The sequence below is a fragment of the Rhododendron vialii genome, chromosome 1a, assembly GCF_030253575.1.
Source record: "Rhododendron vialii isolate Sample 1 chromosome 1a, ASM3025357v1".
Classification (NCBI taxonomy): domain Eukaryota; kingdom Viridiplantae; phylum Streptophyta; class Magnoliopsida; order Ericales; family Ericaceae; genus Rhododendron; species Rhododendron vialii.
The window spans coordinates 44,635,329-44,658,446 of NC_080557.1; the positions used below are offsets into that span (position 1 = coordinate 44,635,329).

The 23,118-nt window shown below is 39.9% G+C and overlaps 5 protein-coding genes, 1 long non-coding RNA gene and 1 other non-coding gene across 7 annotated transcripts in view; 3 read left to right on the top strand and 4 right to left on the bottom strand.

Moving 5' to 3' along the window:
• LOC131319661 (uncharacterized) overlaps positions 1–23,118 on the top strand; it is a 53,742-nt gene that overhangs the window by 26,270 nt on the left and 4,354 nt on the right. The gene's annotated exons all lie outside the window — the stretch shown is intronic.
• Positions 649–1,930, bottom strand: LOC131319615 (calmodulin-like protein 3). The gene has a single exon (XM_058349971.1). It carries the CDS (start codon positions 1,246–1,248, stop codon positions 790–792), a length of 459 nt encoding a protein of 152 aa, XP_058205954.1. The 5' UTR covers positions 1,249–1,930; the 3' UTR covers positions 649–789.
• On the top strand, positions 6,262–8,239 carry LOC131319600 (uncharacterized). The gene is made up of 2 exons (XM_058349947.1): positions 6,262–6,979; positions 7,516–8,239. Exons 1-2 carry the CDS (start codon positions 6,533–6,535, stop codon positions 7,576–7,578), a joined length of 510 nt encoding a protein of 169 aa, XP_058205930.1. The 5' UTR covers positions 6,262–6,532; the 3' UTR covers positions 7,579–8,239.
• Positions 7,724–8,851, bottom strand: LOC131319684 (uncharacterized). The gene is made up of 2 exons (XR_009198018.1): positions 8,165–8,851; positions 7,724–8,104 (listed from the first exon to the last, which is right to left on the bottom strand). It is a non-coding gene; the product is annotated as an uncharacterized LOC131319684 (long non-coding RNA).
• On the bottom strand, positions 13,523–13,595 carry TRNAK-UUU (transfer RNA lysine (anticodon UUU)). Its single transcript has one exon. It is a non-coding gene; the product is annotated as a tRNA-Lys (tRNA).
• Positions 13,786–15,873, top strand: LOC131319609 (uncharacterized protein At5g48480-like). The gene is made up of 2 exons (XM_058349958.1): positions 13,786–14,198; positions 15,310–15,873. The coding sequence occupies exons 1-2, from the start codon at positions 13,942–13,944 to the stop codon at positions 15,527–15,529; spliced, it is 477 nt and encodes a 158-aa protein (XP_058205941.1). The 5' UTR covers positions 13,786–13,941; the 3' UTR covers positions 15,530–15,873.
• Positions 18,609–19,960, bottom strand: LOC131319674 (putative lipid-transfer protein DIR1). The gene is made up of 2 exons (XM_058350053.1): positions 19,521–19,960; positions 18,609–18,814 (listed from the first exon to the last, which is right to left on the bottom strand). The coding sequence occupies exon 1, from the start codon at positions 19,838–19,840 to the stop codon at positions 19,529–19,531; it is 312 nt and encodes a 103-aa protein (XP_058206036.1). The 5' UTR covers positions 19,841–19,960; the 3' UTR covers positions 18,609–18,814; positions 19,521–19,528.

The window sequence follows — 23,118 nt, forward strand, 5'->3', positions numbered from 1 at the left end:
TGTTCAGTCTGTTAATTATTTTGTGAAGTAAATAGCGTATAATAATTTGATTTTGTGAAGTTGACATTGCTGGTTTGCAGTTTGAAAGTTGCCGATACATAGTGAAGGTTTTCGTCTGATTTAAGCAGATGAAGTTATGATCCTCACAAGGTACGGAATTTCTGTATCCTTCTTGCTTGTTCGGTAACGTTTTCATTTTATGTTTTAAATTCTTATTTTCTGGAAACACATGAAAGATAGCACATTGTTTTTGGAGGAAGCTGGGGGCTGCTGTGAGCAATCACAGCAGCGTGCAGCTGTGCCGATCTCACTGTCCGTCTCGACAATCAATGGTCCGGATTAAAAGAACGCCTTTTAAAATTCAGACCGTCCAAAACACTATTGGACGGTGAGATCAAGGCGTTACTGCATGCTGCTGTGATTTTCTCACAGCAGCCCCCGCTTCCATTTCTGGAAACTGTCTGTAGGAGATTTTTCTGCAATCACCCACTTTCCCAAAACTGCTTTCATACAAAAATGACCATGATACGAGTGAATTGTTTTTGTTCATGAAAGCACGAAAAACGATACCCCACAGAAACTCAGAGAGAGAGAGAGAGAGAGAGAGAGAGAGAGAGAGAGAGAGAGAGAGAGAGAGAATTACACAAATGAAATCATGAAAAGCTTAAAACCACATAAAAGGTTGGATGAAATGAAAATCCACAATTATGGGGTTGAACCCATTGGAAACATACTTACATGGTAACAAGAGACACTCTCTCCAATTAAGTTTACTAGATTTTTGTTCTATCAATTTGAACTTAGGGAGGCAAACCCACCACCCTTCATCATCTGCCTGAACTCCTTGTAATTGACCATTCCATCCCCATCCACATCCACCTTCTTTATCATCCTCTTGCAGTCTTCTGTGGTTCTTCCTTGCTTCAACCCTAGCGATTGCAACACCGATCTCAACTCTTCCACCGTGATGAACCCATCTCCGTTTTGATCAAACACGTTGAACGCCTCCCTCATGTCTTCCTCCTCATCCCTTTCGTCCATTATCGTCTTGTACAATTCGCCAAACTCCTCAATATCCACATACCCGTCTCCGTTTACATCGATCCTTTCGATCATTTGCATGAGCTCTTTGTCCGGTATGTTTATACCCAAGTTCTCTAACGAATCGCTAAGCTCCTTCCTGGTTATCTTTCCGTCCCCATTTTGGTCAAACATTTGGAAAACTCGGCGCACCTCCCCTGAATCCATCTCTCATTGACCTAAACCTAAACCACGGAAATCTGAACGAGACAATTAAACAAAAAGAATAGAAAAGAAAAGAAAAGGAATGAGGATGACCCGAAAAAGGAACAAGCGAAATGATTATCGGTAAATTTACATGGTTTTAAAGAGCTATATAGGAGGTTAAAAGGGAGGTTATGGTAATGAGATGGTTGCAGACATGGTAAAAAGCCTTTTGGCAAAGATGGTTGGGAGGAAAGGGGTTGAGGACAAGGGTGAATGAATATGTTTTAGGGGTGAGTTCTAAGATGTGTTGAGTAAAATGTGGAGAAAGTGATGGGGATTAGAGGAAACCCACTGATTTCGTTCAATCAGTGGTTCATATTGTGAGTGCCATGCACGTCTTTATCTTGTACGGGAAAAGTTTGGTATCTATGATCTCTCTTATCCATTTTTAGAATCACTCTGTGTGTCTTGGAATCATCTGTTTTCATCACCTAATATTTGTCATGCATTTTGAAAGTACTTCAACCATGAAACTATTTTATACAAAGCAGTATAACCAAATTTGTCGTAAGAGGAGTGGTTATGAACGCTGTAGACCATATCCCGTACTTGGAGATAGAGCCAAAATGTTTTTATCTTTGAGGACTTTCGGGAGTATAGCCTCAAGGATATTCCGAAGTACCAAAAAAAAAAAAAAAAGAAGTATAGCCTCGAGGATGGGAACCTTTCTTCCCGGCCCTTAGCCATTTTGAGATGTGAAAACGCGTTTCTCCTTGTAAGAACGATGCATTCCGAGGTGTGGAGTGACCTATTAGGATAGTGTTCTGTTTCCTCCCATATTAGCTTTAGTTCTTTGATTTGCCAGCGTAGCATTAGGGTCTTGGGTGCGGGTCTTCTAATATAGGTGGGCCTAGCCTCATTTTGTGGAATGGGCCGTATGAAGCTAAAAAAAATAATAATAACAGAAGGGGACATTAAACCAGCACAAGAAGCTTTCAATCGGAGGATTCCGAACACATCTATATCCTAACGTCATTGCTCTTCCTTTTTCTAGGACACCGAAATTATATAACAAGACGCTGAGATATTTAAAAAATGTTAATCAATGTATATAAAGAACATACGTACAAGCATGTGTGCAGATAATCGGGTCACATAGTGCAACGCAAAGCACTTACAATAGATGGGTCGCATACCCATATGTTACGGACCCATATCAACAAAAATTTTAAAACTACACGGTGCACAATGTGCGGGATCTACCTCTCACGTTGAATGCGTATGTATGTGTTTGTGAACGTACGCATGTTCCTAGCAAAATTGCTCATACGACTATTTTGCGGCCGAATTTCGTGCGTGTAAAAAAACTGTAAGTATTCTTAGGATGGCGTGGATAATTAGTATTCTAGTACGTATACGATGGTGAACTCAATTACCAAATGGCCAATAAAGTAAAAACCTAGGATGTATTGCGCGCACTCACCTCTTCGAATGCGTAGCAATAATAATACTAACACTCAACTTTTGCTTCCTTATAGTTTTCGTTAATGGAGGCACAAATTATTAATGTTGTTTGCAATTATCGCAATGAAATGTACTCTGTTTTTTGGGGTTTTTTTTTTTTTTTGTAAATAAAAAATGCTACGCTCACAACTGTTGTGTTGGTTGTGCGCGACGGTCTAGATTTTAAAAAAAAACTCTTCCAGGGAAGAATTTGAGTGAATCCTGGTTATTTATTATAGCAATGAATGACTAGAGATTTGTTGTGTTGTGTTTTACACAACCATTGTGTGTGTAGCACTTATAAAAATAAGTACTGTAAGAGAATGAACTGTCACGTAAAATAAAAATAATTATTTAAAAAATAAGAATCTTAGGGAAACATGGCCTAAATGTATTACTCCATTTAGTTTTTTTTGGAGAAATTTGTTAGTGCCGGGTGGATACCACGTAATATCCATTCGGCGCATCCGGGCTGTGCATTTTGATTTTGGATGACTCGAATTTGGAGAGAGAAAGATGAGAGAGAGTGGTAAGGTGAGAGGAGGAAAATGGTTTCAATTTGGGCCATCCAACACACCTTTAGATGGCTTGGATGGACTGCTCGGGCACCACATGAACACGGCGCCCACCCAGTACCCAAAAATTTCTCGGTTTTTTGGGTTGCGCTGATATTAATAGGGAAATGAGCCCGATTTGAAAAGAGAACTAGAGAAGTGTCCCTATGTAAGTGTTGCATATGGAAGAACTCCTATATGAATCGTACAAGTGATGGGCTGTCTTTGTTTTTTTAACATACTGTTCGAGCCAGCGTATCTACACATTGACTAATTTGTTGAGATCAATCCTATCATTTGCTAGTGGGGGGCTCTATTTAAAATCAAAACAAAGCTTTGCATAAACGGGTCTCAAAGAAGTTAATAACATCTGAGAAATTTTAAACCTAAAATTTTAGAAGGAAGCAAATTCTTGAGTCTCAGCGGGTATTTTTGCCATTAATTTGTGGGGAATACTGAGGTGCGGCCAAATGGTTCATAATTAGATATTGGGCGTGCTATACCTGATTTAAGTAGACATCCTGGACCCGTGGAAGTTCACTTAATTTGGAATTATTTGAAACAATTACTAGCTCACCCCAAATTGCTATAATTGGACTAACGACTGGGACAATAGTTTATGCCAAGACAAAATTATAATTATTCACACGCCAAACCTCACATGGCCTTCTCTCTCTCTCTCTCTCTCTCTCTCTCTCTCTCTCTCTCTACACACATATGTATATGCATATGTGCATGAACTCATATTCATGTGCAAATGTCTATAATGTCTTTTTGTTTGTATATTACTGTTTCCACTCTTTTGGGAGTATGTTAGACAGGTTGAAATCCTTCTTTGGATCCATCTGTCAAAAGACTCAAAACAAGCCCACTCTCTTTCCTACTTCAGCCTCTGTCTCTCTCTCCCTTGAATGAGGTGGAGTTTATCCCTTGAATGAGGTGGAGTTTATCTGAAATACAACCACAGCAAGATGTTTAATTAGGAGTTAATATCGCTTAAAAAGGAATATAATTTGGATAAGAATATGGATTAGGATAAGGATGCTAATTTACTAGATTCAAGGAGGTATTTCCAACATTATCGAAAGGGCAAATTTCTTGGTTACGACTTAATTGAAGAAATTAGTTCAATTACCCAATATTATATTTGCCACAAATTAAGGACTACTCTTATAGGGTCTTAGGGTCTTAGGGTTTGTTCCTTCCTACAGTTTCCAACTCGAAATCCATCACATGTTAGTATTAATATTCTTTTGGAGTCAGTCCATACTGAATTTTATTTTGGGTTTAATTGAGACCTCCGCAGAGGGAGATAGGATAGGATATAACAATGCTACTCACACAACGATTCAAACACAATAATTTACACAACCTCTCACATACATGTAGGGCCCACACATAGTAGTGTGTGTGGAGCCTATATGTATGAGAGAGGTTGTATTTAGATTGTTGTGTGAGTATCATTTTTGGAATAGAATTATTTCTTTAAAATTAATCGACGTGCGCATAAACTATCCAGACACCTAAATTTAGAAAGAAAATAAAAAATATACATATTTTGTTCACACGCAGAGAGGGATGATGTAGTGTTTGTGTGGGCCTTTATGGTGCGAGACCACCATTAGCTCATGTGCGTGGCTTGTGGAACCACCATTCCTCCTGTACGGATCCAGCTGTAGAGCGCTGCAGGGCGCATCTGGTTTGTCAAAAAATATTTGTAGTGGTTCGGATTAGAAATGAACTATTCCAGGGAAAAGTTAACTCTTCCTTGGAAGAGTTTGTTTTCAATCCGAACTATTAATTGCCGAGATGGACGATCCGGATGCACGTTGTAGGACGCTCTACAGGGAGCTGCTTTGCAGCATCCCCGAATCCATGAACAAGTCCTCGTCAACACACATGCTCATTGCTCATAGATATTCCGGTCGGGTCCAGTCTGTAACCCAGAAAATTTCTCTGCCAGTCTCATAAGCCTAAGTAGCAATAATGTGCATGTATACGAAAAATTTTAAGAGCAAAGTTTAAGATTTTAAACATTATTATAAGAGTTCATAAAGATTTTTTATCGACGTATTTTGAGATATTCTAGGATTATTGTAAGCTGAAAAATAATCTAAAATTTGACTACAGAGAAGCTAAGTTTAGAGTGTATTTCTTATTAGATTTTAGTTTTTAAAAAGGATTTTTAATTATAATTTCCTAATTATAACGAATAAGTTTATCTAAAATCTGTTACCAAATCTATCGCAAATACACAGATATAATCTTTTGGCTAGAAACAATAACAGAGGAAAATTATTGAGTGATCATGGGGTACAACTATGTGGTGCACCTACATCTTTTCACTCCAAATCTTTGTGGAGTCCGGTATTAAGCAAATGAATCTTATGATAACGTGCGGTCGATAAAAGTGTTCAGAGTCTTGGGACGCTGCTTGGCGGTAGCCCGAGACCACCGAAAAATTACTCTTAATGGAACCTAAACCTGGTAGATGTTCCAGAGGACCCCACCTCCACGAACCAATTATTGATAATTCTCCTCCTCTCCTCTGTATTCTTGCTGAGTAGTGCTACATGTACCGACCTCCCCGGTACCGAAATCGTACCGCCGGCCGCCGGTGGGCCGTCTCCGGCCACCGGACGGCCGATCCGAGCCGTCCAAAAATTTTAAAAAAAAAAAACGAGGGGGCCTACGCGGGAATCAACGGCATCCGAGGTGTGTAAGGTTCTTGATCCGAGCACCCTTTTTTCGTGTATATATGTATATTCGCGGGAATATACATATATACACGAAAAAAGGGTGCTCGGATCAAGAACCTTACACACCTCGGATGCCGTTGATTCCCGCGTAGGCCCCCTCGTTTTTTTTTTTTTAAATTTTTTGACGGCTCGGATCGGCCGTCCGGTGGCCGGAGACGGCCCACCGGCGGCCGGCGGTACGATTTCGGTACCGGGAGGTCGGTACCAATATCATTTCTGATTCTTGCTGGCTCCTCTCTCCCCTCCTACTTCTCCTCCCTCCTCTTTCCTCTCTCTCCTCTTGATCATGTTCTCTCTCCTCAATTCCCTTAAACCCTACCTCCAACCTCCCTTCTCTAAATTTCCATACAATCATTAAAAAACCAATCACTCCTAAATATAGCCCAATCCCGCCCTCCTCTGTTCCCAAATTCATTATTCCTCTCCAATTCCCTATATGCTCTAACATCAGAAAACAAGAAAAAAAAGAAAGAAGAAGCACAACCCAACATGACTCCCCAATTCCCAATCCTATTTCTTCTTTCATTTTCGAATTTCCTATGTTTTTCGGCCTCCGAAACAACGATATACGAGGCCCTTAAATCCCACGGCCTGCCCATGGGGTTGCTCCCAAAAGGCATCCAGGACTACCAATTGGACAATTCAGGAAATTTCACGGTTTTCTTGGACAGAGAATGCAATGCCAAATTCGAGAACGAATTGCATTACGACCGGAACGTTTCGGGCACGCTGTCTTACGGTCAGATCGCCAATCTGACCGGGGTTTCGGCCCAGGATTTGTTCCTCTGGTTCCCCGTCAAGGGAATTCGGGTGGATGTGCCAAGCTCCGGGTTGATATATTTTGATGTGGGTGTTGTTTTTAAGCAATTCTCTGTCTCTCTGTTTGAAACACCAAGGGAATGTTTGGCTGTGCAGCCCCCTGAAGCTGTCCCTAAGGTCCTTAATTCTTCTCTCTTCTATATTTCCAATGTGATATTTGCAAATTGTGGGATGGTTTAGGAGTTTCTTGATTAATAATGTCCTTGATGGGTAATGAGGAGCTTGCTGATGCTTTTATTAATTTGAATGAGTGTTTGTTTGAGGCATCTTTATGGGAAATTCTAAACGTTGAGATAATTCTCGAAACAAAAAAGTCTGTCTAGAAACACATCGTTAAAATACAACTCTGGACACAACTGTGTTCGGAACAGTTAGATGTATGTGAATTCATATGCAACTAACAGTTCCGAACACTGTTTAAGATTCTGTTGCTTCTTAAGAGGAATTAATCATCATCAGTTCATGGTAATTACTCGCGTTTATGACCTTTTTTTTTTGGTGTGATTATTTTTGAAGCCATACATGTTCCCTTTTTTCGATTTACTATGTTTCTATCGTTTTCTATCAGCTCTGTTCGATTAAATCTGTACCTTTTGGCTTTGCCATTTCCATAAGCAATGGAAGTTGATTATGTTTTTGTTGCTGGCTTACAGAGTCACTATGGCAAGCTAAGATATCGACGTGATCCGGGCGATTTCGGGAGGGGTATTTTATAGGGATGAGAATCGCCGCAGCAGCAAAAAGATTCAAATCACTCAGTTTGCTCAATCACTACGTGAGAGTTCTTCCGATTCGCTGTTCGTAAACGTATTTCTGCAGAGAAAGAGTCCGGTAGAAGGTCATATGCTTCATTTCAGTGTGCTTTCTTTCTTTCGTTTTTTTTTTTTTCCGTATAGCGCAGAGTCTGCAAATTTGTGATGCCTACAGCTCCTACCAACATAACACGGTTGTTCCCGGACACCTGAGTTATAAAAAATACATAACACTGTGGTACATTACTACATTGGAGAAGCTATAGAAGTCGCTGGATTGTTTGGTATAGAGAAGAGAAGAACGAGGCAGAGGACGTCGGAAACTAAGGCGATTCAGGTGATAAAATCTGGAAAAAGTTTGCTTTGTCTATTGAGATTTCTTATGAATACGAAAAAATAAACATGCACGGTTTGCTGGATCGAGCCTCGTTTTGATAGTACAAACCATCTATTGAAGAGACGCGTAAGCTAGCCCGGAAACCAGAAACACCTATTGAAGAAATATACATGCATCTGTTATGGGAAAACAAGAAAGAAACAATGGAGTTACTACTGCTATTTGTTTGCCCACAGCTGTTATCTTATCCTCGGATTATCTTATCCATTCATGGCCTTCAATTTCAAATTCTGCTTTCCCATTCTTGTGCCGTGAATCTCCAACCGAATTCCCACCTGTCAAAAATGTTTGAGAAATTTCCTCAAGGGGGATTCATTAATTTGACAGCTGAACTCAACCACTCCAAGTGTGCAGATAATGGCCAAAAAATACCATGTCAGTGCCACTTGTTGTATTTAGACACATCAGAAAGTGACTAGTAACCGTTAAGTTCCAGTATTCATACTGATATATATATATAGTCACTGCTGTTACGGAACAGCGACATTTTTTTTCCTGTAACGGGATGTCTGTGTCATCTTTTGCATGTTTCAACAAACGTTACGGTCTTAAAATCAATGACGAGGTTACTTTCAATAGCCTCAAGTAATATTCGAACCTCCGAGCCCGGAGGATAAGTCTGTTAAGTTGTGTTATACTCGGACCGCCCTTCGGTATTTAGAAACTAGACATTTTAGAGATTTTAGTAACCTAGTGATCATAAAATCTCCTCTTATGTTCTCTTTGTTCAAATTCAAGATCCAAAAATGCATGGAGTTTTGCAGGGGTGGATATCAGTATGCTTCTTTGGTGGTAGCTTTTCCTTTTATTTTTGGTGCATGCAACTTATTCTATGCAATAAATGAAAGCGAATGTTCTGCCTTTTTTAGGTCCCTGATAATGCCACGACCTCTTTTTTTAAAGACACGATAGTTCAAGTTGACTGACAACATTACCCTTGAGTTCTGACATTTGTTCTATTCATTATCTTCCTCTCTCTCTCCTCTCTGTTTTCACCGAGTCATCGACCATTGACCGAACCACTCTCTCTCTCTCTCTCTCTCTCTCTCTCTCTCTCTCTCTCTCCGGAGGCCATTGGAAAGGTGAGGATGCGACTTGCGAGCCATTCTCTTTCATCTATTTTCACGACCACTCATTTTTCAGGAATCTGGACCCAATGTTTTTGAAGAAGGTCCAAGTCATTGCCAATAGCGATCTTTGAATCAAAGCAAATATTGTAGTACCTATCACACAATCTCTTGTATTTGATCTATATAGAGACACTGGCTTGATTTGTAAAAGAAATAGTACAATTTGGAGACAGAGAACCAGGGGAAAATTTTGTATTACTCGCGCCTTCATCCTTTCGGCAACGGAGAACAAGGTTCAGTTTTAGAGGAAACTAAAACATATGTTATTTGCAAGCCCTACTAGCTACTTGTACCTACACAATGGGGTAAATGGAGAATGGGGATCGATATCTAGAGGAGAGGGGGGGGGGGGGGGGGGGGGGCGGGGGGGTGGGCATGGATTGTTGGGTTTGCACTGTGTATCGATATTTTGGGAATTGACAGTGGATGAAATCAAAGAAAGAAAGAAGGAGAAGAGGGGGAGGAGATGGGGGTAGGTTTGCACCGTGTATCGGTGTAGCCGTGTAGCTGCTATAGATTCTAGAAAGGAAAGGAAAAGCTGAAGAGAGAGATGGGGGTAGAATTGTAAGGTCAGCTATTTTGTCGTGGCATTAAAACAATGGGTCGTGGCATTAACCACACCCCTTTTTTATTCTACTTTTGGATTAAAGATAAAACCCCCGTTAATTTCAGCTGATTTATCAACAAATGCATCAAATACACAATATCAAAGGGCAAAAAAATCCCTGACCAGAGACGGCCCGGCGGTGGCCATCGGTACGATTTCGGTGGATTTTGATCGATACGGTAGCAACACTCTCCGATTAGAATGTAGCATGGCAGAAAATAACAAGATTTTAGTTATAATGAGTTTCCTTATTAGTTCTTTTTGACAGAGCTAGAACAGGTTCATTCAAACAATCGATCTCCTCTGCAAGTCCAGCTGGATTAGTGAAACTAATTCTGTTTCGAACTCTCCGAAATTTATGTGGATCCATTATTGTGGAATAAACTGGGTTGGATCTTAATTTTTGTATTGGATTTCCATGGAAGAGGGGACCCTGGAGGAGTGCATTAATGCATCGTGGGATTGTAGTGCACCTTGATAGGATTTTTCGGGATCTTATCACCCCTGATAGGCACCATCCGTTTATAGAGGTCGCTAAGCTTTAACTTAATTTGTAAAAAGATTAGATTAATCTAATACTATCTCTTAGCAGATGAAAATACAACATGTACATTTGTTTTTAAGAAATGGATGGTCAATAAGGTTTATTAAAGGACCTGTAAGAAAAATATGTATCTCGATCATGTGGCTGGAGTCAATATCTAATTAACCTGATCTATTATTTCAAACACGCCTAGCGTTCCGCGACCACTGTTAAATAAAAAGTTTCGATAAATCTCGAAAGATCCAATCGAGATGCTCTTCAATTCCGGAGTGCATGCATTACAGAAACCTGTTTAAATTTTTGGAAAGTGGAAACCTTACCATTTTGGCAGAAAAAAGAGAGAAGAAACCTAATAATAAGTCATTCTTTTGCATGAACCTGTTACCGTACGTGCATGTGGGGGTATTCGCATGGCTTTTCATGTGAGTGGGACCCTCCCTCGTATCATCATCTTTCTCGGAGGCTTCTGTGACTACAACTTCACTGGGAAGAAAAATCCAAGACCTACTACACTCTCGAGGGGGGTCCGATCTTCCTATCCCGAAAATTCATGTGTCTTTGTGGTGGCGAGAAATTTCAATTACATTTAGAGTCAATAGCAATACTCTGCCGAAAGTGTCCATTCCATTACAGTATTTGCTGAAAATGTCAAAGAACTAGGTTATTGTTTTCACACTTAACCGTCCAAGTTATACTCTGTCTTGTCAAAGTTTGAGAGGCTTAATTAAGTACTGAAAGTGCTACAGTAATATAGATGAGTGATGCCAATTAGAAAAGTGAATATAACAAATATGTGAATAACGTATAGTTCTATCGTGTGTGAAGGGCCCGTACTGATTCCACCTCGATGATCAGAAATTTTGAATTCTAATATAAGTGGGTGATCGAATTATCATGCCCAGTGCATGTATAATTTTTGTGAATTCGGCATTTAATCTAAAAGTAGAAGTCTAGTTACACACTGCATTGTGTGTGGGACTTCCTATGTGTGTGTAATCATCGGTGTATGTTGAGTGTGTCCCTAGCATGATTGTTTAGCCGTAGAGTTGTAGCACCGGACAAGTACAAGGCTCTTCGCAAGTCCCCAATCAGTGAAGAGAAAACAAAAAATAAAGATAAAAAATCCCTTAAAAGTAAAGTCCAATGTCTTCCAAGTGGAATGAGAAATCTCTTCAATCTCGGACGTGCGACTAATGGAAATATAGAGAAAGCTTGAAGGGATGCCCATCTCCAAAGAAATAATTAAATATGAAGCACAAAGAATATTGGGGTTGGGGCTTTACAAATTGAAAGAGAAATCTTGTAAAACTGTCGTACGACTAGCGATGTTATGTGGGACAGAGTGTTGACATATCAAGAAGCAACAAGTGAGTACGATGAGTGTAGCTGAGAGAAGGATGTTGAGGTGAATGTGCGGTAAGACTAGGAAATATATAATTAGAAATGAAACTCTTAGTGAGATGGTGGAAATACAAGATAAGTTGAGAGAAAATAGATTAGGGAAATGATTTTGTCACACCTTTTTTTGATAATGCCACACCCTACAAGTGTATTTTTTGGTTCAAAAATACACTTGCAGGATGTGGCATTATCAAAAAATAGTGTGGCAAAACCACTACTCATAGATTAAGGTGATTTGGACAAATTTATCATAGACCTATAGACGGAGTAGTCAAGAAGAGATCGTATTAGATAGTCGGGCTAGAGAAAAAGGAAGACTTAAACTGACTTTGAATGCCGGACATAGCTCAATGAAAAAATAAAATTCATATTACCAATTCCAATTGATTAAAACATAAGGCTCGATTTTGTTTGATTTGGTTTGGGGTCTGAGGTTTTATTGCGAATTGGTTTGGACCTTTTGGTGGTCCAGTAAAACACGACGCATGACAATGGAAACTAGGACCATATTTCCTTTTATGGGGCTGAGCAGTGTGAAGTTTCTCAAAATAACCAATATGGATTAAATAAGGTTTCCTTTCTTCATTTTCGAAAGTTTCTTTTCTGTTGAGCACAAATAGGACCCGGGTGAGTGTGCTGCACAGCTACGTGCTGTGCGGCCGCAGACGCCACCTTGCCGGCATCAGCCCGATGATCGGAGACGTCCACTACGTAGAGCTCGTTGAGTACTACAAGTGTACCAAAAATCCATCCGATCAAATATCGTTAAGTGCCTCATCGGAACACATATAATTCGAAAAGAATGGATTCAGTGGTTTTGATCCAGTATTTCGTATCCATTAGGATTCATTTTTTTCCAAGTTATATGTATTCCGATAAAGTACTTAACGATATTTGATCGGGTTGATTTTGGTGTACTTGTAATACTCGACGAGTTTTACGTAGTGGATGTCTCCGATTGTCGGACCGATGCCGGCATGACAGAGCCGGCGGCCGCACAGCACGCTGCACAGCACGTAGCACACTCCCCCGGTCCGCACAAATATGTAGCATACTGGTTTTTGTACCCCACTTTATAGTAAATGCACTTCAAAATATGTTTTTTTACTTCTTACGTTGTCTGAAAAAAAAGAAGCAAAAACATAAATATCCTGCAAACATACTGTCAAAGAGGGTCAAATCACCGAAAAAGAAGAAAAAGAGCCTTTAAGAGGTCCATGAAATGTTTGACAACCACTGTCGTTCTCTACTCAAATCACCGAAAAATAATTCGTCTCATGGCACAAATAAGTATTTATCTCAACAGGCCAGAGACATGCATTCCTAAGCTCGAAATTTAGAGCTCATCATATTTTGCCTAACCACAATGTTAGGAGACACAAATACAACTGAAAAATGACAAAATAAACTCAACTTTCCTTCAATTTTTTCTCCCAACTATCCCTCCACTTTCTCTATCGGAGTAATTATTTTTCCTTCTTTTTCACAAGTTCCAAACAGAGCATTACTGTAATCCCAGATAGGGCTGGCTGTAAACAAACAGAGCAGCTCGCGAACTCGGGTCTGCTCTGCTCCTAAACCAACCAAGTTCGAGCTTGAATTTTCGACTCGTTAAAGGTGATTCGGCTCGATTGAATAGGATAAATTTAGTAAAAGACTGAACTCGGCTCGTTAAGACTCGAGTCGATTTTGATCTCAAGTTTTTGCAACGAGCTAAGCTCGAACCCGATAAAACTCGGCTCGTTTACGGCCCTCCCAGAAAAGCTCAACCCACCTCATGTTGCTGTTCTGGAAAAATTCCATGCGAAGGGGAAATAAAAAAATTAACTCGCCGTCTGTGGGAATCGAACCCACGACCACATGGTTAAAAGCCATGCGCTCTACCGGCTGAGCTAAGACGGCCTCACACTTGAACGTTTGAGTAATTAAAAATTAAAAATTAATTATTCCGTTGAATTCTTTCTCCAACGCTTTTCCCAACGACTACTGGTGGCACCATCGTAAATAAAACATACGCAAAGGGTGATATCTGTACTTCGAACGATGCCCGTTATTCAAATGACAATCTTACCCCCCCGTAAAACAGCGCCAACCGTTTCGCTTCCTCGCCGTTATAAATCCCCCTCGCCTGATTTTTTAATCCACATTCTTTCCGTTCCATTCCTCTCACTGTCTCTCTCCTAGGGTTTTCTCTCACTCCACTCTCTCCCCAACTCTCTCTCTCTCTCTCTCTACAACCACCGTCACAATGACTCAGGAGGATGTTCAGAACGGCAGCGCAGCAGCAAAGACGGTGACGTTCTCGGCGGTGAAGCCGCAGCTGTTCGTCGAAGCGCCCAAGGCCAACGACGCCGTTCTCTTCTACAAGGCCGCTTTCGGAGCTGAGGAGGTGAGCCGTGCGGTTCACCCCAAGAGGAAGGCGGAGCAGGAGATTCCTCTCGTCCTCGTTGCTGAACTCAAGCTCGGTTCCTCCTCCATTCTCGTCTCTGACCTCGTTGATGACTCGTAAGACACAAAATATCCATCTCCATTTCTGTTTTCTTTGTTATTCTCTCAGATCTGCGTTGATTAAGGACCTGTATAGCTGTTTCTTCCGTTCTCCGGTTGTTTCGTTATGGTTTAGATGTTGAATGCGCTGAAGGCCGTTTTATTGTATCTTGTTTTACGGATTTTTTGCACGTTTTTCATGTAGATCTTGCGTATTGATGAGCGCTTAACGATTTGTATGGAGTTTTCACTGTTGTAGAGCGTTATTCGTCTAGGCCTGTTTTTCTGTTCTCATTTGTCTTGCATGAGCTTTTGTTTGTTCTATACTGTCCTTTTTCGCTTTGTATGATTTTATCTGATTATCGTTTCGACGCTTTTCGGATGCTTCTTGTCTTTTCTGTTTCGCACTGTGTGCGTTTACCGATCGTTTTCACTGTTTTCAGCTTTTGTTTGTTTGTTTAAAAGCTTGTGCATCTGGTCCTACTTCGTTGGCCGACCTGGTTTCGAGGCATTTTGCTTTATCCGTAAATAAAGTAGGGTTTAGTACATATTTCATGGATATAAATACACATTTGTGGCTCTTGAAATACTTATTTAGATATTGATACGCTTAATTATTATTTCGAGCTCGGTTCTCTTATTTAATGACCCTAAAACTCAAGCTGAAGACGAGCCTGGCTAATTTACTCAACCAGCCTCTTTAAACGAGTTGGGCTAAGCTTTTGAGTGTCATGCTCGGCTTGTTTAAGTCTAAAACTCATGCCCAAGCTTGGCTCGTTTGCTAAAGGAGTCGAGCCAAGCCGCGAGCTCTTGCAGTAGCTCGGTTCATTTGCTGCCCATTATTTACCGTCCTTATGGATGTGGTTAACATTTTCCTTTCTCCATTCGTTTTTTGCACTGCTTTTTGCAGCCCATTATTTCACGTTTTTTGTACTGCTTTTTCCCATGTTTCCTCATATGTCGCTGAATCAGTTTGCGTCTATGTTAGAAGTAATTTCCTTTTGGCAAAATAAATTTGCACTTTAATAATCACACATCTGCATTTAATGTTCTGTTTAGCGTGTCTAGAGATCCATTACTCTTACAGCTTCAGTGTGTCGTTGATTGGAAGAATGTTTGTTTCTGCCAGGGTGAAGACTGTGGGGTCTGGATTTGCGATGTGCTTGGAAACTGAGGATGTCAAAGCTGCTGTGGCGAAGGCTGTTAGCGCTGGCGCTGTCTCTGAGGGGGAACTCGCGGAGGGTGAAGGCGAGGAGCTCGTTGGGAAACTGAAGGATCCCTACGGGTTCGTGTGGACGGTTTGCTCTCCTACTAAGAAGAGTGTTGACGTGGATGTCGTGGAGGCTTAGAAGCGGACCGATCTGAATCTGAATCTTACTCTATCTGATTTTACTAGTTGGAGTACTATGTTTCTTGTTTTGTCACTCGGATGGTTGCTCTAAATTCTAATATCATAAACAGTAGTAACCAAGTAGTAGTAGTATTAAAAAACTTAAGTAGTAGACTAGTAGTAGTGATTAGTAGATGAATGTGGCCTTGGGAGTACGATCTTGTTGCTGGTGATTCTGAAAAACTAAGTAGTAGTAGTAAAAAAAAAATGTAAAAGTAGCAGAGGTGATTAGTAAAATGTGGCCTTGGGAGAGGATACGATCTTGGTGCTGGTGATTTTGAATACAGTTGGCATATTTTAGTACTCCACTGCTTTTCGTGTTTAAAGTCTCTGTTACTAGTAGTTTCTCATGGAGTAGTTATTCTGTAGTCTTGAGCTCAGCACTGTTATATGCTGCGCTATCACTCTTCACCGTTATGTGATGCTCAAACACTATCTTCCACCACGCATCTCATGCCGTTTTCTCTTTCTCTTTGTTCATGCATGTTCATTCTCATGAGTATTAAAATTGGTGTTCATGTGTTTACCGTTGGGAGGTCCATAGACAAGCGAGGGGTAGTTGCGGCATGTTCTGAAGATTTGTTTATTTGGGTACTATTCCTATTTGACTTGAGGTGCTTTCCCCCTCCCCCCCCAAAAAAAAAAAAAACTTTCCCGACCCTTTGTTTTTCTTTTTTTCCCTAATATTTCCCGTTTTCCCCCCTTCTTTTTTTTTGGTTAACTCATAATTACGCTGCCTTATCTTGGCACACGAATCTACATTTTTGTTTGACCTTTTTTTGGTCTTTTGTTCACACTCCAAGCATGAGGTGTAAGTATTGCCTCTAATGAATTCTATGGGGTTTTTTTCCTCTATATATTAAAAAATATGGTTAAAAAATTAAGTGTTTCAAATTTCAATCCGTTTGGACCGGTGGAAAAATTTTAGTTTTCTGATCATTTTATCATAAATGGTTATAATTAAATTTTGACTCTAGGTCGCTCATTGATTAGCCCTAAGAAAGTTGTAAAATCAAATATCTCTTACGGTTAATCAACGAGAGTCATAAAGTTAAAATTTAACTATGACCATTTATGATAAAATGATCACAAAACTAAAATCTTTCTATTGGTTCAAACGGATTAAAATTTAGAACACTTTTTTTCAACCTCTTTAGACAGTTTATATATTAAAAAATACGGTTAAAAAATTAAGTGTTTTAAATTTCAATCTGTTTGAACCGATGGAAAGATTTTAGTTTTTTAATCATTTTATCCTAAATGGTCATAATTAAATTTTGACTCTACAACTCTCGTTGATTAGTCCTAAGAAAATTGTAAAATCAAATATCTCTTAGGGCTAATAAACGAAAGCTCTAGAGTAAAAATTTAATTATGATCATTTATGATAAAATAAAATAAAAATAAAATCTTTTCAACGGTTCAAACGGATTGATTGAAATTTAGAACACTTAATTTTTTTAAAAACTGAATTTTATAATTCAATAAAGAAAGAAAGAAATTAAATAAATAAAATAAAGGCAATTAATAAATAAACAAAGGAATTGCTCGGGAGGGGGGGGGGGGGGGGGGGGGGGGTAATTTGGGAAACGGGGGGGGGGGCCGGGGAGGGGGGGAAAAGCAATTTGCTTGACTTAAGAAGGTCTCTGTCTAATAAAAAAAAAAGAAGGTCTCTGTGGAATTTCTCTTCTGGTTTCGTTGGAGAGACTTGACCGTGGCACCTCTGGGTAGGAGACCGAATTAGATCAGGACACGCGTCCCAGAACGAATCAATGGTTTCAAGATACGTGTCCCCGAATTCCGGTAATAAGCGTGGCAATGGATAGAGAGTGAGATTTGTGGTCCGCCCTGGATCTCTGGGAATATGGACTGTGTGCAACAGGTTGTGTACCCCGTGCGTGCCGGACCCACTTGGTACGCCTTTGGTGGGGACACACTTCAAGGATGGGAAAGTGCTTGAGCCCTTCTATCCATAGAGACGATTTACAGAGAATCATGCAGAGAAAAAATGCGTTTGGTCCCATTTTGGACCTCAAAAAAATTTAAAAAAATATCCATAAATTTTTGAATATTATTTTATGGGGCCCTGTAAAAAAATCAGCTCCAACAGATATCGGTAAGTATTACTTTTAGATTCGTAGGGGCGAAATCCACTTGGTACGCCTTTGGTGGGGACACACTTCAAGGATGGGAAAGTGCTTGAGCCCTTCTATCCGCAGAGACGATTTACAGAGAACCATGCAGAGAAAAATACGTTTGGTTCCATTTCGGGTCCCGAAAAAATCTAGAAAAATATCCATAAATTTTTGAATATTATTTTATGGGGCTCTATAAAAAAATCAGCTCCAGCAGATATCGGTAAGTATTACTTTTGGATTCGTAGGGGCGAAATTGCTCAGTTCGTCCCTACGAATCCAAAAGTAATACTTACCGATATCCGCTAGAGCTGATTTTTTACAGAGCCTCATAAAATAATATTCAAAAATTTAAGAATATTTTTCTAGATTTTTTCGGGATCCGAAATGGGGTCAAACGCATTTTTCTCTACGTGGTTCTCTGCAAATCGTCTCTGCTGTTAGAATTTTTGTTCTTCAAGGAAGAATTTTAAAAGCTATTGAAATTACACTGATAATTATATGGGTACGGGCTATAGATGCATCAATGGTGCACAGATCTACGTGTTGGGTCCATTTTTGAATCTTGCCGAACTGTTTATTGATTTAAAATGTTTTTCCGGGTGGTTTTGTGCAAAATTAGTTCAATCGGATGACTGCAAGTGCTTGATTCAATATTTCAATTTTTCATTCAGATTAACGAGCCCAGCCTCGGCCTTTTGCTAAGGTGGTGGTGGGGTTTATTCTTGGTCCAAAACCTGGCAAAACCAAAAATAATGGTTGGATGATTTTTGTGCATCAATGACTGAATCATTTGCGGCTAGAACTTAGGCACACACTGCCGTTGCAAACTTGGGAATGTGTTCAAATTTGGAGTTTTTTTTACAGATCGACGAAGGGAAAGGGAAAAGATTAGAAACAGAATGAAAGGAAAGGGAAAATAAACGAAATCTCATGTAATCAAAGGAGCACAGAGATAATTAACAACGTAGATAAACAGCACTAGTTAATCACGTAAGCAGTACGTTGAGAACTGGAGCTAAACCAGTCTTATATTTGGCCAGGACACCCCACCAGAGAGATTCAGAACACATCAAAACCAGACCCGTTACACAATATTGCTTCTTGTCCTGAAAAAAAAGAGGCAGAAACAGTCACGCTTTTTAGAGACACATAACTTCATGTTACAAGGGACACAATATTTCAAGAAATTAATTAGTGTTTGTTATGGACTCCGAGACCCTCTAATGTGCACTACAGTGGTATATAGTGCATGGTTTGAGCTGTGATTTCCAACAATCAATGATCTAGATTTGAAAAACTATCCTGCAAGTAAGATACTAGTTTGGACGGTTTGGATTATGCATTCTACCCATGTAGTGCACCCAATTGCGCAGTATGCACTATTTGGTCCCCGAATCCGAAAAGGACATCACATGCTGTGAGAGCCTACTATAAACGCATATGTTTCAAGTCAAAGAGAACATGCCACGCTTGTGCTGGAAAATTTAAGGTGAAAGAGAGATGGTGGCAAAGGGACAGTTCTTAAATTTGTTCTGTGATACATTTTGGAAAGTAGTTTTTTCTTCTTCTTTGAATTGAAAACATTAAGATGAGTCGTTTTCATATCTAGCCTCTTGTAGAGGGGAACGTCCTCTAACTACATCACAATCTCTGGTCTTTTTTAGTAAAAAATAGTTGCAAGAGAAATTTTGAAAACCAAATAAGCTTTTGTACCATAAGAAAACCGCATTGCGAAAACAGAATCTGAAAACTACAAGAAGTTTTTCATCCATAATAATTTTCAAATTGCGAAGAGTTTGGAGAGGTATAGACCTTTAATTCTAGCAATTGGGAGGAGGGGTGAGGTTGCACTTGGCAGGGAGTGCCATGGCTAGGTCAGGATCTATTCCAAGAGAAGGCAACACAAAGGAGTGCCTATAGCCGCATAGACACGTCAAGTTCGCCGCGGACAGAGCCTCACAACACGGTGGCGTTGGATCCACCGGGTTTGGCGTGGTCACAGATGGTTTGCACGCTGTCAAACCATCCTCATTCATGTTACACAACTCCAATGCCTCTGACCCTCCAAACACTGCAACTATCACCGCCGCCGCCGCCACCACTGCCAAGAGTTTTCTCCCAATGATCTCCATTTAGAGAAGAATAGACACTCAAGTTTACTAGCTCACAAACTATTGGCTGTGGTGCTATTGGTGGGAGTACTAATATTTGGTGTAAAGGTGAAGAAAGTTATGAGAGCCCGTGAATGAGATTTGGCATGATTCATAGTCACGAGATGTTACTATTATTTGGAATTTGGGACCGCGGGGGAAAATCATTCAATGCTTTGGGTGCCTCTCGTAGAACTTAGGGCGAGGTAGGGACGGAATCATGGTTTTTTCGAAAGAGAGGCGGGGCCGATTTAGAATTCCCGGGCAAGATGCTAAAAACCAAAAACCCAGATGTGAATCAGAAGATTATAAAATTTTTGTCGTTTTAGTTAGGTCGACATATTGATGTTTTGGGGTGACTTGGGCGTTTTAGTGGGCTCAAAATAGTTAATTGTGTCGGCGGAAAGCATGCACGTCGAGTTATATTACTGTTAAGTGGTGTCGAGCGATTCAATCTTTTCAAGTGACCACATAGGTGTAGAGTTTACAACTAAGCGTATGGACGCATCAAAATGTGTGGCTGCGAATGGAGGTTCCAGGCTTGCAGCGTGTCATAGGAGGACTGAACAATTTCTGATTATAGGGACACTTTTTGTGGCTGATAGAGAATGCCCGAAATACCATTTGAGTTTCTCCATTATTGGGACATTTCTGTGTATCATGTGGGGGTATTGGACACTTCCGTTTTTTTGGACTCTCTCTCTCTCTCTCTCTCTCTCTCTCTCTCTCTCTCTCTCTCTATATATATATATATATATATATATGTATATATTTATTTATTTATTTATTTATCGGTAAGAGAGATCATTACATCATTATGAAGTACAAATCACGGGACACTATATCAATTGTGTAAGAATTTACAAGATAATCAAGCCCAACACGGAACCAACAGGATAAATAAGATCATTAAAGGGAGCACAATTACTATAAGTCCAACTCAACTTCACGGCTTATTAAGGAGAGAAATAACCCTAACAAATACAAGGGAAAAAACACTCACGCAGATAGAAAGAGACTCGAACGGCCAATTATTGTCGTGGACGGCCGAACTAAACTGGACATTAGGAGACTGGATTGGACCTTAGTCCGAATTAGGGTGCGTGCAGCTCCAAATGGGATTCACGTCAATAATGATTCATACCGTGATACCGATTATTTTGTTTGGCTACTGAGTTATTTGCTTGTAAACTAAGGGTAGCCTAAGTGATAAGGTACTCCACTCACCGGGACAAAGTCCCAGGTTAGAGTGATCTCAGGGTAGGATAAAATAGGTTTTCAGCATGTAAAAACATTAAAAAAAGGTTGTTTCACAAAATCGAAAACTTCTTGTTGTGTCCCCAAAAAACAGACGACAAATATTAGAACCAAGCCGAACTGTTTATTTTTGGGTCTCAAGGCCCAAAAATTGATTTGGGCCGTGTGCATATAAATTGATTTGGATTTATAGGTCTGTCCTCTTTGATTCCTTTCGACTTTGATTCGGAGGCATGGTTCTGCAGCAAAATGTTCCTTTAGCTCCTCGGTTCTTGGAGGGACAGGGGCTATTGTTTCAAGAGTACCCTGAGAGCAGTCACTTTGTGAATATATTGTCAAAAGTTATGTCTTTCTTCAATTCTCACCGGCACATACCCTTAATGATTGGAGACTGGAGGAATTCTATTGTTGTTATTGTACGAACGGTTTATTTTTCCTTTTCAGAACAAATCTGATTTTATTCAGATGACCACAATTTTAGCATCATTTTGCTTTTTTCCCGAAAATTGAATGAAATCCGTGATGGAGTAAACTCGTCATTGGATTGTAAATCCCTCTTGTCTCGTAATCTTTTTTTTTTTCTCCCTCTCGAGGCCAATTCTTGTCCCACATCGGCTATACAGGAATCATCCCCATTATTTATACAAAATTTTCGACCCAAAATAAAATACCGAGCTCTGTAGCGCGAGCTTGTGACCCAAGCTTAGGGAGCAATTAGGTTGTCAGAAGGTTTGATCCATTTGTTGGCGCAGGTATGAGATTGTTCCACTGTTCGGGCTCGATTACAAACTTCACGGACATCCATTCGTGAAGTACGGGCTCGTTTCGGTTGTGGGTAATGTGAGCCTTCGGTTTCTCTCCCGACTATTATCTCGAAAGAGACGAGGAAGAAGGATATAAAGGCTGGCTTTAACAGAGCAGCAGCCATCCTCGTTCCCCACCAGAAGATGAATAATCTTCTGCGTACAACAAAAATCACCTATAAACCCTAACGACCTCCTTTTGTTATTTTTCTTTTTAATCTCATCTCAAATTTTATTCTCGGCAATATCGCGAAATTGGATTTGCGTTATATGAGTTCCAAACGAGATTCGGCTCAAATATATTAATGTGGTTCAAACCGTTTATCTTTTCGAACTAGTTGAGTTGAAAAAAAGGAAGATTCACGTGTCATCCGGAGAATTTTTGGACTGTATTGCAAGTGGAGTGGTAACCAATTGGAGACATCATATGCTCTCATGCATTTGTCAGGGGTTCAAACATCACTAACTATAACTAACAATGTTAACTTTCGTGGAGAAAAGAAAATTCGGATTAATTGTATTCTACTCGGGCAATTAAATACTCCATCCGTCCTAAATTACTACAAAAAGGAAATTTCAGAAATTATGAGCGAAAGTACTTTGTTTTTTGTCGGAAAATTACGTGCCTTTTCTTAGTTGACTAACAATTTAGAACGGGAGAGATAGATTTGGACTTTTAACCTACATTTTTTTTTTGTAATCTTGTTGTATCCCTCCATCCTTGGATTGCAACTGCCCAACTCCAAAGGCTGCGTTTCATTCGTTTAAATTGTTGATTTTTTGAATTACTTATATAAATCATGCTACATAAACTGATTTTTGACTCCAAACGTTTCGAAACAACATAGAGACTAGAGTTCAAACTCCCAATGACACACATTTCATTACAAAGTTTAAACACATTTGATCTCGTCCTTTTTTATTTCTCCAACAATTCAGGATGTTTGCACCAGATCACGATTTCGACTGACCCGATCACCTCGTCGTTCGATTTCGTGACTGCTTTTTAGGAAATCGAAGAAATCATTAACCTATAATATGACTTTATATTTTCCAACATCTTGCCCACTTGCTCCCAATGGTGCGTTAGAGATTCACTTTCTTTAAAGCATCAATCTGATTTTGATTTTGAAAGTAAAGAAAGAGATTTCAAAAGGATAAGCCCGCACCTCTGCTACCTCCTCTCTACCCATCTCCCAC

Coding starts and splice junctions, on each gene's coding strand:
- LOC131319615 (XM_058349971.1), bottom strand. CDS start 1,248: ATGGATTCAGGGGAGGTGCGCCGAGTTTTCCAAATGTTTGACCAAAAT.
- LOC131319600 (XM_058349947.1), top strand. CDS start 6,533: ATGACTCCCCAATTCCCAATCCTATTTCTTCTTTCATTTTCGAATTTC. Junction 6,980..7,515: donor CCCCTGAAGCTGTCCCTAAG/GTCCTTAATTCT, acceptor GCTGGCTTACAG/AGTCACTATGGCAAGCTAAG.
- LOC131319609 (XM_058349958.1), top strand. CDS start 13,942: ATGACTCAGGAGGATGTTCAGAACGGCAGCGCAGCAGCAAAGACGGTG. Junction 14,199..15,309: donor TCTGACCTCGTTGATGACTC/GTAAGACACAAA, acceptor TGTTTCTGCCAG/GGTGAAGACTGTGGGGTCTG.
- LOC131319674 (XM_058350053.1), bottom strand. CDS start 19,840: ATGGAGATCATTGGGAGAAAACTCTTGGCAGTGGTGGCGGCGGCGGCG.